The sequence below is a fragment of the Telopea speciosissima genome, chromosome 7 (genome assembly GCF_018873765.1).
Source record: "Telopea speciosissima isolate NSW1024214 ecotype Mountain lineage chromosome 7, Tspe_v1, whole genome shotgun sequence".
Lineage (NCBI taxonomy): Eukaryota > Viridiplantae > Streptophyta > Magnoliopsida > Proteales > Proteaceae > Telopea > Telopea speciosissima.
The window spans coordinates 44,283,992-44,310,833 of NC_057922.1; the positions used below are offsets into that span (position 1 = coordinate 44,283,992).

Genomic DNA, 26,842 nt, shown 5'->3' on the forward strand with positions numbered 1-26,842 from the left:
GTAAATAGAATGAACCAAATCAATTTTTATGAATAATTGATAGACTGAATCGAACCATATCAACCAAAATCTGAATAAATTTATAATTTAATTACATCGTCCCACTAGTCGAACCATATAATCAGCTCGGAGTACATAATGCATCCTCCCACCGGTTCGACCAGTCTATATGACAATATGTTAAACATGGCAGGAAATGACAATAAGCCCTTAACAAGTAAAAGTAATATAGGCTTAGATCCTTATTACACATTTTCAATTTAATGAACTTTATTATAATAACAATAAGCCACCAAAAATTGAATGAGCTCATTTTGTTTCCATCAAAAGTCCTCTTTAAACATGTAACAAATACAATAGAAAATTCCTACCATACATAAAAGTTCCCTATCGTGACAAAATGGAACGTCACAAAGTAATATGGTACACAAAAGTACTAAAAATTTCTAAGTATGAGCATTCATGGTATTCCTATCGTGACAAAACAGAATATCACAAGTCAATATGGAACACAAAATTTTCTAAGTGTTGGGAATCATTAGTGTTCCCTATTGTGATGCTTTGAAACACAACGAAACATGCATTAAGAATGTCCCATAGTGGCATTCTGTAATATAATAATAAAAGTAAAACATAATTTGAAAATTTCTTTTCTTGTGACAGAATCAATTGTAACGATAGTCGAACCAACTAATTATAATTGGTTCATGATTGAACCAAAACGAATTGAACCAATACGAACCAAAATGGACCAGATCTAAATTGGTTCGATCAATTCAACGTTGACCTGGTCAACAGAAATCCGGGTCACTGGGTCAGGTTAGTAGGTCGACCCGTACTTAGTGGCGCATGTTAGCAGTACCAACTTAGTTTACTAAAGCCTTTTTTTTTTTTTCTTATTGGAGTCTAAAGAAAGCTTAGGGCCCACCAATAATTATTGCATTGACCATTTTTCCATGGCAATGGATGCCATAATGTTGAATCTGGCGCCACGGTATAGATTACATAACAAACGTGTCCACATGGACCTTTTTTTTTTGTTGTTGTAAATGTCAAAAGGGTAAAATCCCAAAACCTTAAGCGGTTGCACATTATTAATTTATTACACGGTTTCAAAACCATGTTGACCTTCTTTCCTTTTTTTTGATAAGGGGAATCAGACGGGACATATTCCCCCATCTTCTTCCCCAAATCGACAAAACCAGAAAAAACAAGGTTTATGATTTCAAGATCTACCGCCTCTTGCAGTGATTCAAGGAGAGGGCCGATGGCCTTGATGTTATCGACGAACAAGCCCCCCACCCCGGCGACCATAACCTAGACATTAGTAGCCGAAATAATCCAAAGGCAACAAAGATTTAGCGAAGAAAAAAAATAGGGTATTAATAAAAAAAAAATCTTTGTCGCCTCTTGTGATGGTCCAACCAGGGGTCCAGCAACTTGGTGAGATACCAGCGAAGAACCTCCACACTCTGGCTGTAACGCCCCAAAACCCACCCTAGGAGTATGGGTCATTACGATAACCAAGATCGAAATATGGGTTATGATCGTGAACAATAATAAACCACCAATCATGTCAAAAGATCACCTCACATCATCAAGTCTTAAAATAAATACAGCGAAAGTCTTAATTAATAAAAAATCTCAGTAGGATCTGAAAATCTATGATTCAATGTGCTGGTGGCACCACAAAGTAAAGATAAAAGTAACTACTAAGTCTTTATTACCATCCTTGAAAATTCAAAGCTAAAAATTAGTATCATCTTAAAACTTCAAATACTGTCAAATTTCAATCTATGCAAGCTAAAATAAATGAAATCATCAATGCTAAATCAAAATCTTCAGAGATCCTCTTCAACACTATCATCATCATCCTCAACATTCACTAAACACTCATTGCATTGGCATGGCTCCTACTCAACGACATCATCTGAAAAATACTACGGGGTAAACTCGAAAAAGCTTAGCGAATGAGGGGAACACTATCCACATAATAGCGATAAAATACATGCTTTTCAAGAAAAAAGAAGTATTTCAAATCATGCAATTTATCATAAAATAGATTTTAAATCATGCCTTTAGAACATCAAAAGTCTATATAACACAATCCATATTCCATAGTTAATTTTCTCACTCATAAGAGTCTCAAAGTGGTACTGTTATCTCATATAATATATCAAATCAAACACTGAGAAGGAGCTCAGGCTCTTGGCTCATAGAATCGGATATTGTGTTCCTATGGCGGAGAAAACACGTTCCTTAACGTATGCTCTTGCCTCACCGCTCGGCTCACATACCCACAAAAATGGAAATGCAAGCGTCAAGCTTTTGGCTCCCGAAACCGGAACAAAGTCCTTAACGTCACGCTCTTGTCTCACTCTTGTGCTCAACATTCCATCCCAACAACACAACTCCCTGTTAGAAGGGTCACAGTCCAACAACAATATTCCATCCATAGTTCATAAAACCATAAAACTATAGGGCTCATTTAAATATCATGCTTAGATCACCATGCTTTAATGATAGGAAATCAAATCATAAAGTAAAATCATTCATGCATTGTCTCAACTTAAAACATGTTTAAAAACATCATGCATACCATTCAAATCATAAATTTCTTATAAAACAGTAAATCATGAAGCTTTATAAAAAATAATATATAAGGAAATTGTGTAGTCTCACTCACCTTGATGAATCCTAAATTAACGATCTCGTCAACGTCAATATAAGTCCATGGCCACCTCGATTCTCTAATGATCCTCCCCGAAGAAGTCACGTCTCTTTAAACATGTGTATATAGGTATTCAACATCAGTATTACTCTTTATTTAACCCTATCTTATCACTAGGGATGTAAATGAATAGCCGAAATCAGTTTCCGTATCCGTTTAGCATTATCCGAATCCGTCCGAAAGCTAAACAGATACGGATACGGATAGGCTATAGCTATCCAAAAAGCTATATTTACATGTAAACAGATAAAATATCCGATCCGTATTTGTGTCCGTATTCGTTTAGCACTATCCGAATCCGTCTGAAAGCTAATCGGATGCGGATGCGGATATAGCACTATCCTAGCCGAATCCCATCCGTTTACATCCCTACTTATCATGCATATATCCCTTCCCTCCCCCCTCCCTCTCCTCTTTTAGATACTACACACCAATGGGTGCTGCAGAGAATCCAGCTCAGAGTAACGATGTCAAAATGGAACTGAAATCGAATATCGGAACCGGGACCGACCGTTTACGATCCAACCGAATTGCACCGCAGAAAAATGATTCGATTTTGATTTTATAGGTTCTTTTTCCGGTTCGATTTTGACTTTCACCGCAAAACCGCGGTTTTAAACCGAATAAGAAATCGAAAAAACCGAATAGAAACCGATACCTCTTACTTTACTACTAGCCCATGCATCAATTGGATTAATTAATAATATATAATTAATTTAATAAATATAATTATTGCATCAACTTGAAACATAAAATAAGTAAAATGCCATGGGTTAACTATGTATTATATTAGTTCAAGTATGAATTGAAAATTATGGATGATGTTAAAATGGATTAACAAAATCCTACTTTTTAATAGAAGAAATAGTTTGCTCATCATGTGAGAGTGAAGAAGAAAAAAAAAAGGAAAAACAAAGAATAGGAAAGAAAAAGGACGGGGGAAGATGGTAAGTTTTTTATTTTTATCACATAGGCATAGGAAATATGATGAGTGAGGGAGACCAGGAGAGAATGGGGAAACACGGGAATATAAAGGCATTGAAAAGCAAGGTTGTCTTCATTACTGTTTCCCAAAACGACACTACACAAACTGCATGTACACCGGTTGTGAATCGGATAACGAAAACCAAATAGAAACCGGTAAAACCGAACAGTATAGAAAACGATTATGATTTTGACTGATTCTTGTCCGGTTCGATTTTGATTTCACCTTATCAAAATGTAAACAGCACCGCAACCAAACCGAATAACCAGAACCGCACACCCCTTCGACCAGAAAGAACATGGGATTCTACATATTACTCAACATTTCAAGAATTCTGGATGGTCTTATTGTAAATTTTGGAAAAGAGAATGGTATTTAGTATTCACACTGCTTTTATACTTAGAATTTCAAATTCAATTTCCCAGAGTTATAGGTCGCGAAGAGTCGCAAACTCTCGATTTGGAATCTTAAGTTTCAACCTTCAATTCCTCTCTTGGTTGATGTCTTTCATTATATAGAAGAGAATAACGGACTCCTTTTCCCTATTTTTCTGCAATGGTCATAATCCACAGCCGGTAATCCTCTCTGTCCTTGCTCCTTCTTTGTAATCTTTTGGGGATATTTTTTTTCCTACAATGATCGCTATTACTTGTAGTCACATCTCCTTTTCTTGAATAACTTTTGGCTGCAATTAATTGATCCTTCTGTTTCTGTTCCATCTGATATTTTTTAATTTGTCTTGGGCAGTATACTTTTGTAGAATTTTGTAGTGGTCTTTTCAGTTTTTCCCACTTATACCTTAATTAGTAACTAGGAGACTCGCGTACTGCCTTCCCTACCAGTTCTTAGCCTTTACATCTAAGATTTTCATAAGGTGGGCTAGCATAGTCCCACTTTTATTTTATTAAAACCGGTTTAGTTGTGTTGATGGGAGCTGTCTTAATGGTATGAGTCCAGTTACTATGTGTAGACCTAAAGTATTATTTCCTTAATGGGAAGAAAATCCTAGTTTTTATGCAGGGTTGGTCCTTACCCTCACCACTATAAATAGTTGTCACTGGCCTATTAAGTGATATCTTAGAGAAAACCTAAAGTTGAGTGGAAGAGTGTAGACCAGACCAACAGTTCATGTTCGACAGGGATCGTCAAGAATTCGGCTGCCACAACCATAGATCCAGGTATGCCAATTACACCTCTGTAATTCTTGTATGCTCATTGATCTCCATGAGTGTTTCGCAAAATATTTCTAGCAATGGTATCAGAGCCTGATCATGGTTGATCAATGTGGCTACGGTTATTATTATTGTTGTGTGTGAATTGATCTAGCCGATAACAATAAAGAATTTTTTTTTTTTTTTTTTTTGTTGTTGCCATATTGATCGCGGCCAACATAGTCAACTGGCTGCATAAAACTTCACGACGAAGAACCACCAAAATCTGACGATCAAGAACCACCAAGTAAGAAAAAAAAAAAAGGTTTAATTACTACAAGCTGCAGCCATGGTTTCGGCCATAGCTGTGGCAGATATTTTTTTATTATTATTTTTTTAATACGGCTGCCCAAAAACAGGTTTGAAACCAAAGAAAAAAAAAACCACCATTCTGCCATGGTTTCGATCATGGCCGATGCCAAAACCTCAAAAAAAAAGAATTTCTTTGTTGTTATTGGCTGGATCAATTCACACACAACAATAATAATAACCGTAGCCACATTAATCAACCATGATCAGGCTCTAATACCATTGATAGAAATATTTTGTGGAACACTTATGGAGATTAATGAGCATACAAGAATTACAAAGGTGTAATTGGCATACCTGGATCCGTGGTTATGGCAGCCGAATTCTTGACGATCCCTGTCACACACGAACTGTTGGTTTGGTCTACCCTCTTCCACTCAACTTTAGGTTTTCTCTAAGAGGTCACTTAATGGGCCAGAGACAACTATTTATAGTGGTGAGGGCAGGGACCAACCCTGCATAAAAACTAGGGTTTCCTTCCTATTAAGGAAATAATACTTTAGGTCCACACATAGTAACTGGACTCATACCATTAAGACAACTCCCATCAACATAACTAAATCAGTTTTAATAAAATAAAAGTGGGACTATACTAGCCCTGCTTATGGAATTCTTACAATCTCCCACTTGGGCTGCATATGTCAAAAGTTTTGATTTTGAAAATATTTTAAAATGACTCTCCAGTTTAGACAAACTGATTGTGGTCGCAAAAGACAGTGTTGAATAGAGTACGCCTTAAAACTGATGCCTGGGTCTGAATGAAACTACAAACACCCAACAGTGTAGATCGTCACATCTAAAGAGACATGGGACCTAACACGTCATAGTACTTATGGCCTCACCGACTTGGGTTGTGTAGTATGAGAGTGTGGTATGGAAAATACATGATACAATGATTAACATGCCAATTCCCAAATTGGTCCAGGCTCAGAAACCAAATGAGCCACATGAGACAAAAACTGGAGGTCTCATTTACCATAAGCGTTGCCCAAACGTAAACACTTCACATAAAGATGCTCGTTGGGACTGGGTCCGAATGTCCCAACATACTAGTTCACGTCCTTGAGTCCGAATGAGGCTCTTCTAGTGAACAAAATGTGTGTGTATTTACTGAAGGCCTCAGATACCATAGGAGACAAACACACCACCTAGCCTCAAATAACTGAAGGAGGCAAATAATCAAGTGTACACAATAGAATTTGCATGCATTTACTTAATAACTGGATGTACATGTATTGACTGGAACCTCGTATACTGAATGAGGTAAATACACCACATATGACCTCAATTAATTTTCTATGAGGCAATTAAACAAGTGTATACACATAAACAAATGGCCATAATAAAGATGCATGTATATTCTCGATAATAAAATGTCACAAAATGACAAGAATCTGAAATCAGTTACAACTGTATACATAAGCAAAACTCCCACTAATAAAATGCATCAAAAATAATGAACAAGTTCCATATTACTGACATACTCCTAAAAACTTTTGGAGTCAAGTCCTTAGTGAGAGAATCAACAAGCATACTATCTATAGTAATGCACCATACTGAATTTTTGTGACTCACATACTTTCTCTCTAACAAGGAAGTATGAATATCAAATTCCTTGAGTTAAAAATTTCTCAGTCATAGAGTCTAAACAGTGACATCACAATAAGACACAAAACCCTGCTTGCACAGAGAAAAGCAGTCAGTGTCTGTGAGACACTCTCTTAACATATAGCACCATCTGTCATCACAAACAGATATCCACATATGGTCTTTTAGGTCATCTTAGCAGTTACCTAATGTGCTACTTCAAGATTATTCAAATATAAAACAAACAATATCAATCCACATGTATTCTTAAGGTCACATTAAACTACCAACATTAGATGCACAAAGAGTATTATTGACCTGAGTTCACTGAGTGTTGGTAAATCTGTTTTCTTTCATAAGAATTCTTTTGAGACAAATCAAGAATACATATAGTTCTATTACGGTGAATCTTAATGCCTAAACATAAGAGGCTTCACCAAGATCTTCTTATCAAACTGGTTACTACTGTTTTGTCTCAAGTAAAAGGGTAACATTATTACTTGCAGCAAGAATATCATCACTATGAAATATAAGAAAATATAATCTAACTCCTACTGATCCTCAAATAAATGTTGTCAAGCAAGGACAAGAATAACTTAATAATATACCATGCAAGAAAACGTATTAAATATTTTATCTCCATTTAACCCAACTTGTATGGCATAATTAGTAATTTATAATATATTCATAAACACACTCACACTATTATAAGAACTGGGTGTAAACAACACAAAATCCATGTAAGTGTCTTTAAAGCTCATTATGAACAATGAGTCTTCTATTCCTTAGTACTCTCAATCAAAGTGAAACTTTTCTTGATGGTCATATTCATAATGTATATTATATCTATCAGACATAACTGATTTGACTCCTCCCACTGTTCATAAAGACATTTATCTTCAATGGAACTGTCAGCCAATGGCCTGGGAGGTTTGTCAACTTTAAAATGGCAAAATCCATTCTCATTATAGCTACAAAAATATTAAAGAATTCGTTCCATTCCTTAAATTGGAACCATTCAGGATTTTGATGGAAGATAATTGGGAAGTTAAAACTGGTAAACATGATCACACAAAAATTTACCAAAATATACAATATGCAATAACTTCAATATCCCAATAATATAACTGAAACTGATTAATTAGGGTTTATTAATCAGATTTATCCCAGTTTTATTTTCAGTAACTGTAGAAAAACATAAATCGAGGAAAGATCTGGTGTCATCGGGGTCACTCTTGTGGTGGCAAGATCGCCCAACACGTAGTGGAATCTCTCACATGCAAGATGAGACGCTTGCAACAACACCACTCTAAAGATTCTGTCACCTGTGGTGGCAAGACAAGAACCTCTAAAGTAGCGAAGTCCAAAACGTCACATTCACACCATCAAGCGAAACCGACCAAACAATGACTCACCTGTGGTGGCAAGAGCACATCATTTATCATATGGTTTTCTTGACTGCAATCCATCCGAATAGTCAATGATGATCTCACAATCCAAGTAACTAGCCCACTGAGTGGAAACATAATCACTTAAATCATGAACCCCATAGACTTAGATTACTACTGAATGCCCATTTTATTTTAATAATTTTCATCAATATTGTTTTTGTCATAAAACACTCATAGCCAGTATATTTACAGAAATGTCACCTCAATAAATCTTTTTGTGACGTTCAGAATTATCACAGAATGTCAATATCATGAATATGCTACATGCAATTCCTCGTGATGAAACTGAATGTCACAGACTGTATAACACCGATGAGCAAGTCAAAATACATCAAATTGGCTAAAAAATTCATGAAAGGCCAGTGTAATGCATATAAACCAATATGTAATGCATCCATCACCCATAGTAGGATAGAATTCTATCTTCCCATGGTGACACCATAATAAAACTTCATATAAGATCTAAAACTTATTCACTTTTGAACTAAACAATCTTGTTCAAATCTATTTCTTAAACCAAAAGACCAAAACCGATCAAAATTAAAAGACCATACTGACAACGAGTTTATTGGCCCAAAACAACTCGACAGGCCGGATTATTGAGTCGATCCAACCTAGTGGAATACGATGACAGAAATACCAATATACAATAGTAGGACTAACAAGTCAATAAATTCATAATTACGACATCGTAGAGGTTCCAAAATAATGACTGTAAGCACAGAAAGTAATCCACAAATGTTTCTTGATAAATGATTTTCAAGATCAGAAATGATATTAGAACCAATCAACAGAAGCGATTTCTAGAAATGAAGCCAAACACGATGATCATAAGGTCATATTTGGAATTTAGAAATTATGTCAAATTTAAAATCGTAGGATTTTTGATTTACTTCCATAAGCAATTTATGGTCAATCCATTTATAAAACTCTTTAAGTTGTTTTCATTAAAACTATGATGGAAGTATTTAATCTGTAACTTTATAAGCCCAAACTTACTACTTAAATGATCCAAAACATCAATTATATACGGGCATCATCATGTCCATCTTGTACAGGAGTTACAAAAAATTAAAATTTCAAAACCTTCAAATATTTATAAGATTACCTATAATAACTTTATGAGATATTAAAAAAAAATGAAACATGTGACAACAATATCCCCTCAACGGTAAATTTGTAAATACCAGACATTAAAGATTGTGTTTTCCTAAATGTCACAAATAACCAAAAGCGTACATCACTAATTATAATACCTCATGATAGTACAAAATATCATAAGTTCCTTATGTATTATAATACACATGTGGTTTTACTTACCGCCTTGTGACTTACTTAGATGTCACAACCTTAATGGCACTGAATCTACACATAGAATAGTTCAAAACTGTGATGTTACAAAAGTACATGTATGTGACATAGCATGAGGGAAAACAAAGCCATTAACCATTTAAACAACCAATATGCATCAAAGTTTACGTTATGTAACCACACAACACCTTAAAAGGCCAAAGAGATACTTAATGTAGCCAAACAAACCCTTATGTAGGAGTTTAATTTAGTGTTTCTCAAATTGAGAGTATACTTTAACACGTTCCTGACACTGTATGGAACATTAAATTACCCTTGACTTAAAGTTTATACTCCCACTGATTCAAGGTACTCTTAAAATTCATGGTCAAAACGGTTTAGAAATGGCTTAAAAATGGCCTTAAAATTAATTTAGAAATCAATTTTACTAAAACTGTTTCCACAATAGAAATAATTCAACCATTGAAAATTTTTCTAAAATATTTCCATGAATTATATTGTTACAACTATTGCTATTACAAGGAAGTAAACCTAAAATATTGCTGAGACAAGAATTCCTACGAATGAAGAAGAAAACATTAATGTCCAAATACTCTATTTTTTCCCCCCAATTTACAAGGTTTATTTATATACCTTAAAGTCTTGTTCCACTTCTTTACAGCTGGAACCCTTTAAGCCAGCTGGGCTTATTCTTTTGTCTTATTGGTCTGCTTCCAGAGTCTTCCTGGTGCACACGTGTCTTATAAGAATTCTGTAGTTGCTAGTCTTGATCAATAGCCTCATTAGTCATGCATGTATCAATGTCTACCCCATCAGAAAACACCTTGTCCTCAAGGTGTAGGTGAGGATATAAGGATTGAAATTCAATTGCATTTTCCCAGGAAGCCTCCTCAAGTGGTAAGTGCTGCCACTGAATCAGCCATTGTTCTGCATCCCCAGCGGCATGTGGAAGTACTCGCTTGGCAATGATGGCCAAAGGTTGAATGGTTGGTTGATTGTTGAAACTATCCATGGGTAGAGGTAGAGGAACAAGATTAGAAGTGCCAATACCTTTGAATGGCTTGAGGACGGATATGTGAAAAATTGGATGGATCTTAGAATACGGATGTAAGTCGAGTTTGTAAGCCACTGCACCTATCTTCTGCAGAACTTTAAATGGTCCAAAATACTTAGGACTAAGTTTGTTGGATCGGCGGTTGGCTAGCCTGGTTTGACGATAAGGCTGCAATCTGACCAACACCAAATCCTCTTCTGCAAAACTTAAATCCACTCTATGTTTATCAGCCTTCCTCTTCATAGAAGCTTGATCGCTGGCTAAGTGTTGCCGCAATCGTTGTAATATGTCGGACCGGTGCCCAAATCCAGATCAAGTATCTCCAAATTAGTGCTGCCTCGAGTATAAACTGGAATTGAAGGGGGAACTCTACCAAATACAGCTTGGTAAGGAGACATCCCAACTGAGGAATGTACTGCGGTATTATAATGGAACTCGGCCAATGCCAAAAATTTATACCAGGAATGAGGATTATCAAAAGTAAATGCCCTCAAATACTATTCTAAACTTCTATTAACCACCTCAGTCTGAGGGTGATAGGAAGAACTCATCTTGAGTGCAGTTTTATGTAACCGGAATAATTCTTTCCAGAATTTACTGAGAAACACCGTATCTCTATCACTGACAATAGACCTAGGAAATCCATGGTGTTTACAAACCATATCGAGAAAAAGGGACGCAACCTTAGCTGCAGTATATTAAGTAGGCAACCCTCCAAAATGAGTAGCCTTGGACAATCTATCAAGGACCACTAAAATTACTGTGAAACCGTGAGAAGAAGGCAAGTGCGTTATATAATCCATACTCAAATCTTCCCAAATGAGCTTTGGAATTGGCAATGGTTGTAAGTGACCATAAGGAGTTGTGTTTCTCGCTTTAACTTGTTGACATACTGCACACTAGCTGACAAACTGCTGAACCTCTGCTTTCATGTGCTTCCAAATAAAATTGGCACTCAATCTTAGAAAGGTTCTAAGAATGCCAGCATGACCCTCCACTGGAGAAGCATGAAATTCTGTGAGTAACTTAGGCTTGAGTTGTGATTGATTCCCAACAAACAACTTCCCCTTATAATAAAGAAGTCCATTCCTGGTGTGCCATAAAATATGTGCTTGAGGATTAGTCTCCACAGCAGTCCTCATTTCAGTGATAAAAGGATCGGTGGAATGCTCTTCCTTCAATTGATCTAAGAGCTCAAACCAAGGGAGGGACAAAGCCATAAAACTGGACTGGTGCATGTCTGTCAAATGAAGTCTGGATAGGCTATCTGCTGGTCCATTTTCCCTTCCTGGTTTGTATACTATTTCATATTTAAACCCCAACAACTTGGTCAAGTAATGGTGTTGCTCTGGGGTTTGAAGGGCCTGAGTCATTAGAGCCTTGAGACTCTTATGATCGGTGCAAATAAGGAAAGTAGAGCCCAACAAATATTGTCTCCTTTTCGCCACAGCAGCCATGATGGCATATAGTTCCCTGATGTAAGTAGAGGCTGCTTGCATTCTGGGACACATCTTCCTACTGAAGAAAGCAATAGGGTGGCCTTGTTGTAGTAACACTGCTCCTATACCACACCCTGAAGCATCAGTCTCTAATACAAAAGGTTGAGAGAAATCCGGCAAAGCCAACACTGGAGCTTGAGTCATAGCTGTTTTAAGACACTCAAAAGCCTGCTGAGCCATCTCACTCCACTGAAATCCTTCCTCTTTCTTCAACAGATCAGTTAGCGGAGAAGCAATCTGAGCATACCCTTTAATGAATTTTCTATAATAGCTAGTGAGGCCTAGGAACCCCCTCACTTGCTTTTGATTTGTAGGGACAGGCCAAGTAAGCATAGCAGCCACCTTTGACTGATTAGGCTCAACTCCCTTTACAAAAATAACATGGCCCAAATAGTCCACACTTGATTCAGCAAAACGACACTTGCTGAATTTGGCTTACAAACAGTGTGTTTGTAAATAGGCCAAAACTTCTGTCAAATGTAATACATGCTCCTCGAAGCTCTTGCTATAAATCAAAATGTCATAAAAAAAAATGAGGACAAATTTTCTGAGAAAAGCTTGTAGTGTTCGATTCATGGTGGCCTGAAACGTGGCAGGGGCATTTGTCAAGCCAAAAGGCATTACAAGGAACTCAAAATGACCATGGTGAGTTCGAAAAGCTATCTTATCGACATCCTCCTTGTGCATTCTCACCTGATGATATCCAACTCTCAAATCCAACTTGGAGAACACTTGAGCTCCATACAACTCATCTAATAGTTCATCTACTGTTGGGATGGGAAATTGGTCTTTAATAGTCACTGCATTTAACCCTCTATAATCAATACAAAACCTCCAACTACCATCCTTTTTTTTAACCAACAGAACAGGAGAACTATAGGGACTGGTGCTAGGTTGTATGATTCCCTGAGTTAGCATTTCAGCGACTAACTTTCAATTTCATTTTTCTGATAATGGGGATACCGATAAGGTTTGATATTGACAGGCTTGGTGTTTGGTTCGAGAACAATTTTGTGATCAGTGGGTCTCTGTGGAGGTAACGTAATTGGTTCAGCAAATACTTGAGCAAACTGTTGTAGAACCTCTGTAATAGCTAAATTTGCTCCGTCAAGCGAGGAGCTGCCTCGTGTTGCGTCTCTTGCTAAGCAATTAGTGATGGGGATGACTGATGCGGAACCGGCGTGGCATGTTCGAATGAATAGAGAACATTGCCAAGCAACAAGATATGTCATCCTTTAAGGATAATTTCTGTAGTTGAGATTGAGAAATTTGTGCAAGTAATGTAGTATTGTCTCCCTGCAAATGGACCTGCTTCTCATTCCACTCAAAGTCCATTATTAGTTGTGAATAATCAATGATTATCGGCCCCAAAGTCTGCAACCACTGTACCCCTAATATGACATCAGCTCCTTGCAAGGGTATGACAAATAGATTAATGAAAAATGTCTGGGGTTGCAAGAAAATTTGTAATTTCTCACACAGGCCACTACAAGAAATGTACTCCCCATTGCCGACCAGAACCTTAAAATGAGGAGAAGGGGTGATTGGAAGGTCTAGAAATTTTGCAATCCTTTCTTGAATAAAATTATGGGTGCTACCCCCATCAATGAGTCCCTGTACCAACTTCTTGTTAATGCAGCCTTGTAATCTCAGAGTCTAAGGATTACAGTGTCCCATTAAGGCATGGATACTAATAGCTGGATCAGGGAAACACTCCTCTTCTGCACCTAATTCAGCTGGCACAGATTGCAGTCCCATATCTTAACAATCTTGAGCTTCCAACCATAGCATTGTGCCCTTGTTCTTGCATTTATGCCCCAACTGGTACTTTTCATCACAGGTAAAACATAAACCCTTTTCCCGTCTCTCTTGAATTTGAGCAGAACTAAGCCTCCTCACCAGAATTTGTGATTGTGGAGGATGTTCTAACTGTGTTGTTGTTTGTTTAGACCCTTGCAGAGTTGAACTTGAACCATTCTTGGACTGCCAAGATTTGTTGATGTCATTGATTCTATCTTCTTGCAGCCTAGCCAAACCAATAGCATGATGTAGAGTAAGAGGTTGATGTGCAAGAACTTCCCTCCTGATCTCAGGCTTAAGCCCAGATATGAAACAACTCCGCAAGAATTGCTCAGAGAGACCATAAACTTTGCTAGATAATGATTCAAATTGAGACTGGTAATCAAGAACAGATCTGGTTTGAACTAATTTGCTCAAAGCCCCTTGTGGATCCTCATATGCAGAAGGACCAAAACGAAATCTGATTGCGAGCTCAAATTCCACCCAAGATTGCAGCATCCTGCTATGAAACATCCATTGGAACCAACTGGATGCTTCCCCATCCATGTGAAAAGAGACCAAAGAAAGTCGTTGTGGTTCTGGAACTTGATGAAAGAGGAAGAATTGACCTACCTTAAAAAGCCAATCAGACGGATCCCCTCCTCTGAATCGTGGAAAATCCAGTTTAGGCGCTCGGAATTGAGAAGAGGAAATCAAATGGTGACCATGATCGGACCCTGAAGGAGGATGATCTAGAGAATGTGTCTGCACCCTTTGAGTCTCCATGTCCGCTGCTAGCTTTTGCATTTGTTCCATCAGTTTCTCAATCTGAGATGCGATGCCATAGCAGAATCTTGAGTTCTAGACCTCTTACCCTCAGCCATTGTTAACAATGAAAGCACCAAAATGTTACAACTATTGCTATTACAAGGAAGTAAACCTAAAATATTGCTGAGACAAGAATTCCTACGAGTGAAGAAGAAAACATTAATGTCCAAATACTCTGTTTTTCCCCCCAATTTACAAGGTTTATTTATAGACCTTAAAGTCTTGTTCCACTTCTTTACAGCTGGAACCCTTTAAGCCAGCTGGGCTTATTCGTTTGTCTTATTGGTCTCCTTCCAGAGTCTTCCTGGTACACACGTGTCTCATAAGAATTCTGTAGTTGCTGGTCTTGATCAACAACCCCATTAGTTATGTATGTATCATATATCAACCAAAAATTACTTCCGTAAATGGAATGAACAAAATCATTTTCTACAAATAATCCATAGTCTGAATTGTACCAAAACAGACAAACTTAGCCAAAAACTAAATAAAGTTCATAATTACACTGTCTCACTAGTCGAACCATATAACCGACTCAGAGTACATAATTCCATCCTCCCACCGGTTTGACCAGTCAAAATGACAATATGATAAACATGGCATGAAAACGATGATAAGCCTTTAACAAAGAAAATTAATACAGGCTTATATCCATATTTTCAAAATTTAATGGACTTTATAATAATAATAAGCCACCAAAAAACACCGAATGGGCTCATTTTATTTTCATTCAAAAGTCTTCTTTAGGCATATAACAAATACAACTGAAATAAGACTAAGTGTTAACATGCCATGCATAAAACTTCTCTATTGTGCCAATTTGAAACATAACGAGGTACAAATCAAACACTAAACATGTTCCTATTGGAACACCAAAATGTACAAACATTGCCTCATGGTGACAATAACAAACAGTCACGAGATATACATCACATATGTCATATTGTTACAATGTATACCATCAAAGATTCATATTGTAATATGGAACACAAGAGCATGAAACAATTAATATCTTTATAATGTATTCCATCATGCCATTACTAGATCCAATAAGTAAATAATTTTCTATCATAATGGCAATCACAAAATCTCATTATGTGAAAATTGGAAACACATTAAAAAAAAAATTTCTAAGCGTTAGAAATCATGTGTTCCCTATCGTGACAGTTCAGAACAGCACAGAATATAAACAAAAACCAGAATTAAAACAGAAAAGTAAACCAAAACTGTTTTTTTTTTGTTTGTTTCTGTTTACAAAAACAAAAAAACCCATTTTTTTGTTTCTGTTTAACCTGTTTTTCTGTTTCTGTTAACCTATTTTTCTGTTTCTGTTTAACCTGTTTTTCAAATTTTTTTGTTTCTGTTTCAAAAACAAAATAACCAACCCACAACAAAACAATTTCTGTTTCGTATATTTCTATTTCTATTTATAAAACAAAAACAAAACCAAACTGGTTTCTTTTTCTTCCCTTTTTTTTATTTATTTTATTTTTAAATTCTGTCTGGGTGAACCAGAATCGAACCAGGCAAACCATGGACCAAACCAAAATAGGTCAAACCGCTCTTGGTCAATGGTCAACGCCTCACCCGGGTCAGGTCAAAATCCGGGTCTCCCGTTCGAGTTACCGAGTCGGGTTGTCGGGTCGACTCGACCCGGACGCACGTTAGCAAAACCCATTCGGTGCACAATAGCACAACCCATCTTTATTACCTTTATCTATTTTACACCTTTTTGACTTTGACTTTTGGGTTTTTTTTTTTTTTTGAATAAATTACATGCACCCCCTGATATTTGTAACAATATCAAACCACCCCAAATAGTTTAACTTGTTACGTGCACCCACCTGGATTTTGGACAACTTACAAATAAACCACTACCATCAACTCTAAAACATTAGTTGTAGTTAAACTTTTTTAAAACCCTATTTTACCCTTAAAATTTCCCCATGGACCATTTTACCCTTATGAGACATAAGGGTAAGCCCTAACCCTTCTCCCATCTTCTAAACTTATGCCTTTCTTCTCCAGAGAACTACATAGAGGACAATTCATCATCAGAGCTGATGTTGCTGCATGAAATCATCGCCGGAGCTGTTGTTGCTGCGTCAATTCATCGTCGGACTGCTTTGTTCGCGTGAAATCATTGTCGTTAGCTTGTGGTTGCGCCGTGCGATGCTATTGTAGAGAGAAAATCGAAGCTGCTATAAATCCCCAAACCAGTCAATGTCACTGTCTCCGTCGTCTTGTTCCTCACATGACCTCAATCGATCCATACCATGCTGTCCTTTGAATATAATCAAAATCCTCGATTTTTGGGTTTTTAGGGTTTTAGTATTGGAAAGGGTTGGAGAGGAGGAGAAACCATGTCTGGGCAGTTGCCGGTAGGATTTCTTCTGGGTTCGCCTGCTCAAGAGTTGCAGAGAGTGATTTCAGATGTAATCCTTAAAGCACGTCATTTCAAACACTATCTAGAGCAGCCCCAATCTACTCTAGAAACCATTACTCCTCGAATAAAAGAAATAGATCGTTTGAGTGTTGAATTGACAGATCACCAGAGACAAGATATAGTAAGACTGAAGGCTGAGTTAGTGAAGGGCCAAAAGCTTGTAAAGAAGTGTTCTTCTGTTCCATCTTGGAACCGCTTCAAGAGGTGTAGGCGTTCGAAAAAAATCCTTAAATTGGATAAAATTTTGTTGCAGTTCTTTCAGATTGATGTTCCTGTTGATATCTGGCTCCTTAATAAACAGATTCTGGTTGATCTGAGAGATATGATCACCAATTTGATACGTTGAGTTTGAGATCGGAGAGTTCGAGATCGGATAACTCTAGTCCTCAGATCAGGGACAAGGTTTTTGGATTGGACGCGCCTCTGATGGAATTGAAGATGCAATTGTTTAGAGAGGATGTTATGGTTCTAGGGTTGTGTGCTCCTGGTGGTTGTGGGAAAACAACGTTGGCTACCATGCTCTGCCGAGACAGTGATGTGAGAGGTATGAAATAAATTGAAAACGCTTCTTCTTGTTTCTCAATTCCATGCCCTAATTTTGGTTCTGGTTACAGAGGAGACAACTACGATGGGTACTGAACCGAAGCGGAGTTGGATTAAAGGACCATATTGTTGGGAAAGAGAGTGAATGGAACGGTGGGGGAGAGGACCTATGAGGTTGACATTTCCGATGATTGGCCATGGTTTTGGGCCTGGTGGTGCGTTTCGTTGCCTGCGGCCAAGATTGATTGAGAAGAAGAGGAAGATGACGACGGAGAGATCTAGAGACCATGGGCCTGGTGGTGCGTTTCGTATTTGAAAAATACTCATATTAAGTTGCAGAGATTAAGGTGCAGGTCATGTGAGGAAGAAGATGGATATTGGGGGTTTTAGATTCAAGGGCAAAATAATAATTCTACATTAATCAAGGGCAAAACCCTAACTCTTTTTCGGGGTTTTGAGGAGAAGAAGTAGAATAAGGGTAAAATGGGGATTTAAAATACTCACTTAACTAAAAGGGTACAACAGTTTTTTTACTTACAAAATTAACAGTTTGCTAACACCGTGAATTATTAGGGTGTCTTTTAAAATAGTGAAATTAACGGGATGGTTTGATATTGTTACAAATATCTGAGGGTGCATGTAATTTACTATTTTTTTTCAAATTCTAAATGGGGGAATCAGATGGGGAATATTCCCCCATCTGCTTCCCCAAAACGAAAACAGAGAACTCAAAAACTGGGTTTTTTGGGTTTTAAGGAAAAACGGAAATCCACCACTGCCGGTGCTCGAGACAGAGGCTGATGGCGTCAAAACTGCCGGCGAACGGCCGCTAGGCTCTGGTGGTTATGACTCCGGTTCCAAAACTCGAAGAAGATCTACGGCGACCACGATTTAGTAGAAAATCCACAATCCCTGTAATCTGAAAACCCTTGCGGGTTACAGGGGTTTCAAATTTTTTGTTGTTGTTGTTGTTGTTGTTGTTGCCATATTGATCGCGGCCAACACAGTCAACCGGCTGCGTAAAACTTCACGGCGAAGAACCACCAAAATCCGGCGATCAAGAACCACCAAGTAAGAAAAAAAAGGGTTTAATTACTGCAAGCTGCAGAAACCATGGCTGCGGCAGATTTTTTTTATTTTTTATTTTTTTTATACGGCTGCCCAAAATATTTCTATAACTACAGACATGGCGTCTTCAGCCTTCTCGAGGTTGCTTAATCTTCAAGGACATTTTCAACAAATGAAGCAGGTAAATGCTTTGTCATTCTGTTAGAAGAGATAAGTTCGTAACTTGATTTGATTTTAGGTGATCTTTGTTTCTGTCCCTTTTATACCTTTTTATCTGAATTCTTTTCTTGTCAGAATAAGATTACTTGCTTAATCCTACCTCTTTTTCTTCTTAGTTTGATTTTCTCCACTTTGGAGCATTAAGTTTTTCTTCATATAAATCACTGTGGGTAATCCAAAAAGCCCTTTTATCAGGAAGAACTCAGCTGCGACTAATATCCCGAATAATTATGTGACGAGCTATTTTTAAGTTCTGAACATTCATTGCCTACTGTTCCCATTTTAATCCGAATATGTTTCTTGGATTTTTTCTTTCTTTGAAATTCACCTTAGCTGTAACCATGTGCTGTCAGCAATTTGAGGTGGGAAAGCTCTCTATACATGCCTATTTTCAAACATTGTTTTTTTTTTTGGTTGTAAATTCTGGGTTTGAAAATTGCCCAATTTAATACTTGTGCATCTCTTATTTGTGTAAATGTAAATATATTCAGTTAAAGCTACTCCAAGTAAACATATTTCTTTGTTAGGGTGGGAGAGATGGCAATGGCAGATGGCATGTGAGGGTATCTCCAGATGTGTCTGATGCCCTGATGTGTGGGAGTGCAGTTGTTGCTCTAGAATCCACTATTATTTCACATGGTAGGCCACTTGATAGCTTATGAAATTGAAGGTAAATTTGGCTATTTTTTGGGGTGCAAGTGTAAGCTCCCACTTATTAGGTAATGTGACTGCTTCTGAAGGAAAATTATTTGTTATTCACACTTGTTTTCCACAGTGGATTTTGCTTCAGGAAAAATATATGGTTTAAATAGTACATCATGTCTTGGTTCATTGAACAACAACATTCTTGTAGGCATTAGAGCCAAGATTCAAACTCCAGAGCCATACAAAAAATTAACCCATTATAAGCTGCAGTCAAGGAGTGTTAGGTTTAAGCACAAGCATTGGCCATTAAAGATATGTTGAAACATCTATCAATGAGCGATGAGAAGTCTTGGGTGTCATCTTGCTGATACTCACTTCCTGGGCTTTTGGATTCATCTGTTGATGGATCATAGCAAGAGTGTATAGAAACCTCCTGGTGGTCATTCAGAGGTGACCTCATAATTTCAGTGAATCTGATGCATGCTTCACACAACGGGGTTGGCTGGGTTAGTTTTGAGCAATTTTTAATGGGGTTGGATTTGGTATCTATGAAACATACCTCAAACCTGACCAGTTTCCATTCCCTGTCAGTAGCTAAGAAGTTGAAGGAATATTAAGCCCTCAAACGACATGGAATTTAGGCTTGCTCCTTCAAAATGAACGTCCGACAGTGAATTGACAAGCTCAAAATGTGCAAGTTATCAGAAGCTGAACCCAAAGTCCCCAAATGATAAGGTGGACTAGCTAGCATTAAGCAAAAAGTTTTAAACTACCCATACTGATTGTTTGAAATAACTAGGGCTCCATTTGTTTGTGGAGAAAGTGAAGGGAAGGAAAATGTAATTAAAGCAAAAAAAAAAGAAAAAAAAAAAGAATGAAACTTTTCTAATCATTACTAACAATGATTGGGTGGCTAACTCAAAATCTTACTAAATATAGTAACTGAAATATCCCCCTCACTTTCAACCTGGAAAATGGATTTGAATAAGAAAAAAAAGCAATGGCTAAGGATTCTATTTGAAAAGTTCAATTACAATGTTTGGTAAGATTTTAATTAGTTAGACAATCAAAGTTAAAAAAGTTTATCATTTTCTTTTTCGAATTAATTTTGCTGCACATCATTTCCCTTTACTTGTAACCAGGTGGAGCCGGAAGTGTACTTTTGAATTTTTTCTAATATAATTAAAACACTTTGTTATTAATGTAAAACTTCGTTTTGAATATAACCATTTGTTTCCAGGTTAATTTGAATGATATTTGAAATTCCATAGCCTATGTTGCTCAGAGGTACTTTTGTTTGTCATTCATATGTAGGAATGCCCTACCCTCAGAACCTTCAGACTGCAAAGGAGGTGGAGGCAATTGTTAGGGAGAATGGAGCTGTTCCAGCCACAATGGCCATTTTAGATGGGATACCATGCATAGGTGATTATTTGTGAATTGTAATCCTGTTCTATACTAGTTGTTATGCTTATAAGTCCATAATGTTTATCTCAATCATTATTTAATTTGAAATTTATATTTTTATCTCAAAATAATCTCATATTTGGAGCTCAACTATTCTCTCTCATTTGTTCCTTTTTTCCCCCTTGGGAGGATTCTATTATACACTCAAGTCTATAAATTTATACTTTATCTAACATATTTTTTTGTACCTTTGATTAGCTAGTTTTTGTAACATGGATGTTGTATCCAAGACTTTTGGATCAGTCATTTTAAATTATCCAGCCCAAAAGCTTAAACTATCAGGTGCATGGAACAAGAATTCGTCGAGATCTCAGTAATATTTCGGTTTTTTGAAAAACCGAGACAAGATAGTAGGCGAAATGAGAAGATTGCATTGTGTCGCCAAGATCTCGGTGGTTTCGGTCATCTTGGTGGGAAACCTTGCTATACAGACACTTATTTGTGCCAACCTTGGTATACAGACACTTATTTATGCCAGAAATCAGGACAAACAGTTATTTATGCTAGAAACCAGGACATGCACTTATTTATGCCTAATATCATTTAAGCAAATGATTTCATTTACTTAAGATATTATTCATAAATAAGCAAATACCCCCTGTTTGAATCCAATAAAAAATAGTTAAAAAAAATGAAATTCCAAAAGGATAAAAATTCAACCCCCAAACCAAAACTGGATATTCGGCGGTAGGTGTAATTTTTCAATTTTTAAAATTTTAAATTCTAGGGTTTTTCTGAAATCTAAAAATTTCATAAATCTTAATATGGTAAAACATAACTAAAAACCAAAAGTGCGGTAAAATATTCATTTGTTTTGATGTCTAAAAAAATATTTTCAGTCAGAGTGATTTTGACAGCATTCGCGCACACCAAATTAGGTCTAACCAAAACATAATTCCTTCAATATAAATAAGATTTAAGCAATCCAGCGAAAATCCAGTTTTTGTTTTTGAATTGGGGGGTTGACTTTTTATCCTTTAGGAATTTGATTTTTTTTAACTATTTTTATTGGATTCAAATAGGGGGTATTTGCTTATTTATGAATAATATCTTAAGTAAATGTTTTTAACAAATATAAAAACATTTACTTAAATGATGTTAGGCATAAATAAGTGCCTATCTTGGTTTCTGGCATAAATACCTATTTGGACTTTGATTTTGGAACATCAGATAGTACCATTGTGTTTATATGGCCCAAAATAAGTTGTATACCAAGTTTCATGACCAAACTAGGTCAAAACCCACCAAAACTATCAAATGGATTATAAAAACAAAGAAGTGCATCAACTCTCCAAGATCTCAGCCCAACTCAGTTTTTTGGCTAGGCGAAAGTGCGAAACCAGTACCAAAACCGAGTTCTCTAAACATGATCAGGTCGGGAGGCCTAATTGGTTATGAAGTCACCCGAGGTCTCATAGTTTTCTAATGCTAAATTATTCTCAACACTCCCCTTCACGTGTTGTCCCTCTTTTTGGTGGTAGCACACATGGCATGTGTGGCCCCTCTTTTGGGTGACCTGACACAGATGTATTGTTAATGTGGTGGGCCTGATGGTTCTGATTCCAATTGGGTATCTCCACCAAATAACTTAATTTTTTTAACCTAAAAGAAGATGGATATATTACTATTAGTCTTTGAATTGAAATCTGATTTGTATCGCTAAGAATTTTTTTGTTAATCTAGTTGAGCTTCTGCTTGTAGAGTATTATGAATTGTGGATGATTGAGGCTGTTTGATGACTTTGTTTTTATTCTGCTAATTTGTTTGGCCCATCAATGTAAATTTGTTCTCAAACACTTTTGTAGGTCTGACTAGTGAAGAACTAGAGAAGCTTGCAAAGCTTGGCACTAAGGCTCAAAAGACAGCTCGTAGGGATATTGCATATGTTGTGAGTATAATTTGGAAATAATTAGTGGTAGAGATTGGGATGTTTACTGAAATTGAGACAACTCATATATTTAGTGCATGCTAGTATCATTATTCAATTTATATGTTTTGTCCTGACTGTTGCAGTTATGTCTTATATTCTATAGGGCACACACATTTATTGTCGGGCTTGTACATGTTTAAATGGGTCGGTTTTTGGTACATGTACAGGAATATAATTGTAATTGTGTGGGGGGTTAGGGCTTCTAGGGTGCCTATTTATTGTCTCTTGGGGAAAACCCTTGTAGAGGATAACCCAGTGAGCTGGAGAGAGTTATTGAACTTTTCTGATTAATAGAAAATTCTCCAGTTCCCATTGGGCTGAGATCTTGGCGAGTTGGTGATTTTTTTTTTTGAATTCGAAGGCTGGTTTCGGTGGGTTTTGGACCTATTTTGGGCCTGAATCTTGGTACTCAGCCTATTTTAGTCCATTTAAACACAATGACACTATCAGATTTTGCAAAAACAAAGTCCAAATAGGAGGTTCACTTCGGACCTTAGGTTGGTAGGCGACGACGTGCTTATAGTCTGTATTCTACACATCAATTAGTAATTGAAAACAATCAAATCATACAATTAATATAAAACAACTTAAATAACCATTACAAATATAAAAGTGTACAATACATAAATCTTAACATATTACATATATCTCTATCATAGTTGTCACGGCGATCCAAGTCGGTGGAGGGTGTCACGCGTCGATATATCGACATGTCGCCCGCCATGGCGTTGCCATGGCGAGCATGTCGACCATGTTTTATTTTTTATTTTCTCTATTTTTAATGTGTTAATAGATGTATACTCAAGCCATGTTTTATTTTTTCTCTATTGTTTCTCAAGTTTTAAGAAGAAAATTCAGAAATCAAGAAGAAATCGAAGAGGGAAAGAAGAAATCGAAAGAAATCGAAGAGGGAAAGAAGACGGGAAGAAGAAATCGAAGAGGGAAAGAAGACAGAAGAAGAAATCGAAGAAGAAATCGAAAGAAATTGAAGAGGGAAAGAAGAAATCGAAGAGGGAAGAAGAAATCGAAGACAGGAAGAAGAAATCGAAGAGGGAAAGAGAGTCGGAAGAAGAAATCAAAGAGGGTCGCCATGGCGTAGGTCGCCATGCAGCCCTCTCGCGCCAGACGCCATGGCGACGCCATGACAACTATGATCTCTATCATGAACCACCATTGAAAATCCTCAAAAATCAGGTCAAATGCTCACTTCTCTGTTGAGTTCACCAAGACAGTCGAGTTTTGGAGAGATCTCGACTGTCTCAGTCGAGATATGTACATTATAAAGGTATGTTTGGTCAAAATCTCAATCGAACCGAAATCTCGAACCGAGATCTTGACCGAGTTGGGGTAATATTTCATTTCGCCATAAGTCTCGTCTTGCTTTTTCAAAAAGAGAGATATTACCGAGATTTCGCCGAGATCGGCGAGTTCTTGAACTATGGCAATAGGAGAGCTGAAGTCACATTATATTATACGACAATGGGCTGTGCAGGGTACTCGGGTAGGGGTACGGACCATGCTGGTTTGGGTGTGGTGGTCAACCAGAGATAATATGGGAGTTTGTAGAATTAACATAAGCACCATTCTTCTTCAGCGTGGTTTGTAGAATCTAAGCCAAGATGGAGATTTGTTGGATTGTGTCTTGTATTGTGCAAGGTCCATACAGTTATTATTGGGCTTGTATATGTTTAACTGAGTCTGTTTTCATTCCATTACATGTGCTAGGGTAAAATTATTATTCTGGGGTCCGGGTTTCTAGGGTTGGTGCCTATTTATTAAAGAAAATCCTTGTAGAGGATCACATAATCAGGTGGAGAGAGATGCAGAACTTTGACCAAAGTTGCTAGTTATATGGTGTTACATCAGTAGATTGAAACAACACAAAGCAACTAAATTGTCATCCTTATTTATTATTTTCCACTGAATGGTAACATGTCTATGCATAGCCGGGATAGAAGCCTTGAACCCCATATTACATCACTAGGTCATGCTGAATTGTCTCTAATTAATTGAGAATCCGTAATTAATTTCTTCATGTTTTTCAATAGATATTGTAAATTAAGAAACCTGTGCAGGTTAACAAAAGAGAATGGTTCTTTCAATTGCCTTTTTTATGGTTCCAGACTCCAAATTTCATTTTAGTGCACACAAATGCTTTTTTCAGAGTCTTGGCCTAGGACTATAATAGAAGTATTAAGCATGACTGCAAATAGTTATTCCATCAAAAAGTCTCAAAGAATTAAAGAAAAAGGACAAGTTGTCATGTAATTAGTGCTTAAGTATTAGAAGTAAAATCACATCAGGAATGTATATTAGTAAACCTAGAAAAGGATGATCCTCAAACATAATGTCCATGCCATGCAGATTTGATTAATACTAGTATTAGATACTGATGAACACCTGCTTGTAGGTGGCTACCAGAGGAAATGGTGCAACAACTGTTTCTTCCACCATGTTTTTTTCTTCAATGGTATCTCTCTCTCTCTCTCTCCCTGCCTCCCTCCCTCTGTGTGTGTGTGTATGTTTTTGTATGTGTTTAATTAGAAGTGCATGCATGACAAGTCATATACCAAATCCTTTAATATCCATTCCTTTTCCCATGACATGTTAGGTTTGCCAATTCTTGCAGGTTGGCATCCCTGTGTTTGTTACTGGGGGAATTGGAGGAGTGCATAGAAATGGTGAAAATAGTAAGAGTTTCTAAGCTCATAATGTTAACTATAGATTTTTATGCAACTTTCCTCCTAGTTGCCATAATCCATGTGAACGATGTGAAGGATGTATGCTTGAGATCTGCAAGGGCCAAACAGCAAGCTTTTAGATGTTACAAATATCATTAACTCATTTGTGAATGACTAGTAATGGCTTTTGTCTTGAACTGATCAGAAATGTTAATTCATGCAACTATCATTAGTGCCACCAATATTGACGAGAAAACAATCTCAATAGAAAGGTTTGAGATCTTCTAGGGCTAAATAGGAAGCTTTAAATTGCTCAGAGATCATTCATGAAATCACACACATATTTGTTTTCTCTAACACATCTCAGAAGAACAATTACTGAATTCAAGCATGCTTACATAATGATTAATAATGGGTTTCCTCTTGAACTGATCAGAGAGAATAAAATGACATGATTAAACATATGATAAGGAATACTTGGCAGCTTGAATTGGGAATCAGAAATAGCAAAAGTTTGATGTTAGTCAACAGTGTTGATGAACTTGGTTGATAATCATAAGGCTGACTTGCTAAGAAGCATGCTTGTAGTTTTGAACCGGTCAAGTTTAATGCATGTGAGCATGTGTCTCTTGCACTTGGCCCTTGAATCCTTTTATATTGCTATTCAAGTTCTCCTTATGCTTGCTTGATTAAGTGATTCAAATCTTATCTTGATCTCGTTAATCCCACCTATGTGACAGTTGAGAAGAAGATTTGGGAGAATAGATTGGCTTGTCAATAATGACAGAGGCCTTGTTATTTATAAAATACAAATATGGTATGCTGAGTCACGATACAGTCAGCCATACATGCATTGAATCTAGACGGGTACGTAACCCTTATCCTCAACACTCCCCCTCAAATTGGTGCAAAGATATCCTTCATGTTCAACTTGGATACAACAAATGAAATAATTTAGATATTAACCCCTTGGTGAGTACATAACCTAGTTGATCTTCTGAGGTGACGAAAGAAATACAAATTAGGCCTTCTTCAAGCTTTTCTTTGATGAAGTGTCTGTCAATTTCAATGTTTTTAGTCCTATCGTGTTGAACTGGA

General features: G+C 37.0%; 1 protein-coding gene and 1 long non-coding RNA gene across 3 annotated transcripts in view; one reads left to right on the plus strand and one right to left on the minus strand.

The window, feature by feature from the left end:
* Positions 1-4,205: 4,205 nt before the first annotated feature.
* Positions 4,206-18,990, minus strand: LOC122670141. Its single transcript, XR_006334134.1, has 3 exons — positions 18,914-18,990; positions 12,811-12,816; positions 4,206-4,299 (listed from the first exon to the last, which is right to left on the minus strand). It is a non-coding gene; the product is annotated as an uncharacterized LOC122670141 (long non-coding RNA).
* Positions 4,228-26,842, plus strand: part of LOC122670140 (pseudouridine-5'-phosphate glycosidase) — a 57,183-nt gene continuing 34,568 nt past the window's right edge. Inside the window, exons 1-8 of one of the 2 annotated variants that reach the window (XM_043867117.1) lie at positions 4,228-4,291; positions 4,531-4,568; positions 18,913-18,983; positions 19,549-19,660; positions 20,981-21,091; positions 22,939-23,021; positions 25,474-25,533; positions 25,693-25,753. In XM_043867117.1, coding sequence (XP_043723052.1) covers positions 4,272-4,291; positions 4,531-4,568; positions 18,913-18,983; positions 19,549-19,660; positions 20,981-21,091; positions 22,939-23,021; positions 25,474-25,533; positions 25,693-25,753 — 556 coding nt within the window. In that variant the 5' untranslated portion in view covers positions 4,228-4,271. The remainder of the gene's footprint in view (positions 4,292-4,530; positions 4,569-18,912; positions 18,984-19,548; positions 19,661-20,980; positions 21,092-22,938; positions 23,022-25,473; positions 25,534-25,692; positions 25,754-26,842) is intronic. The other variant, XM_043867118.1, reaches the window with a different exon arrangement.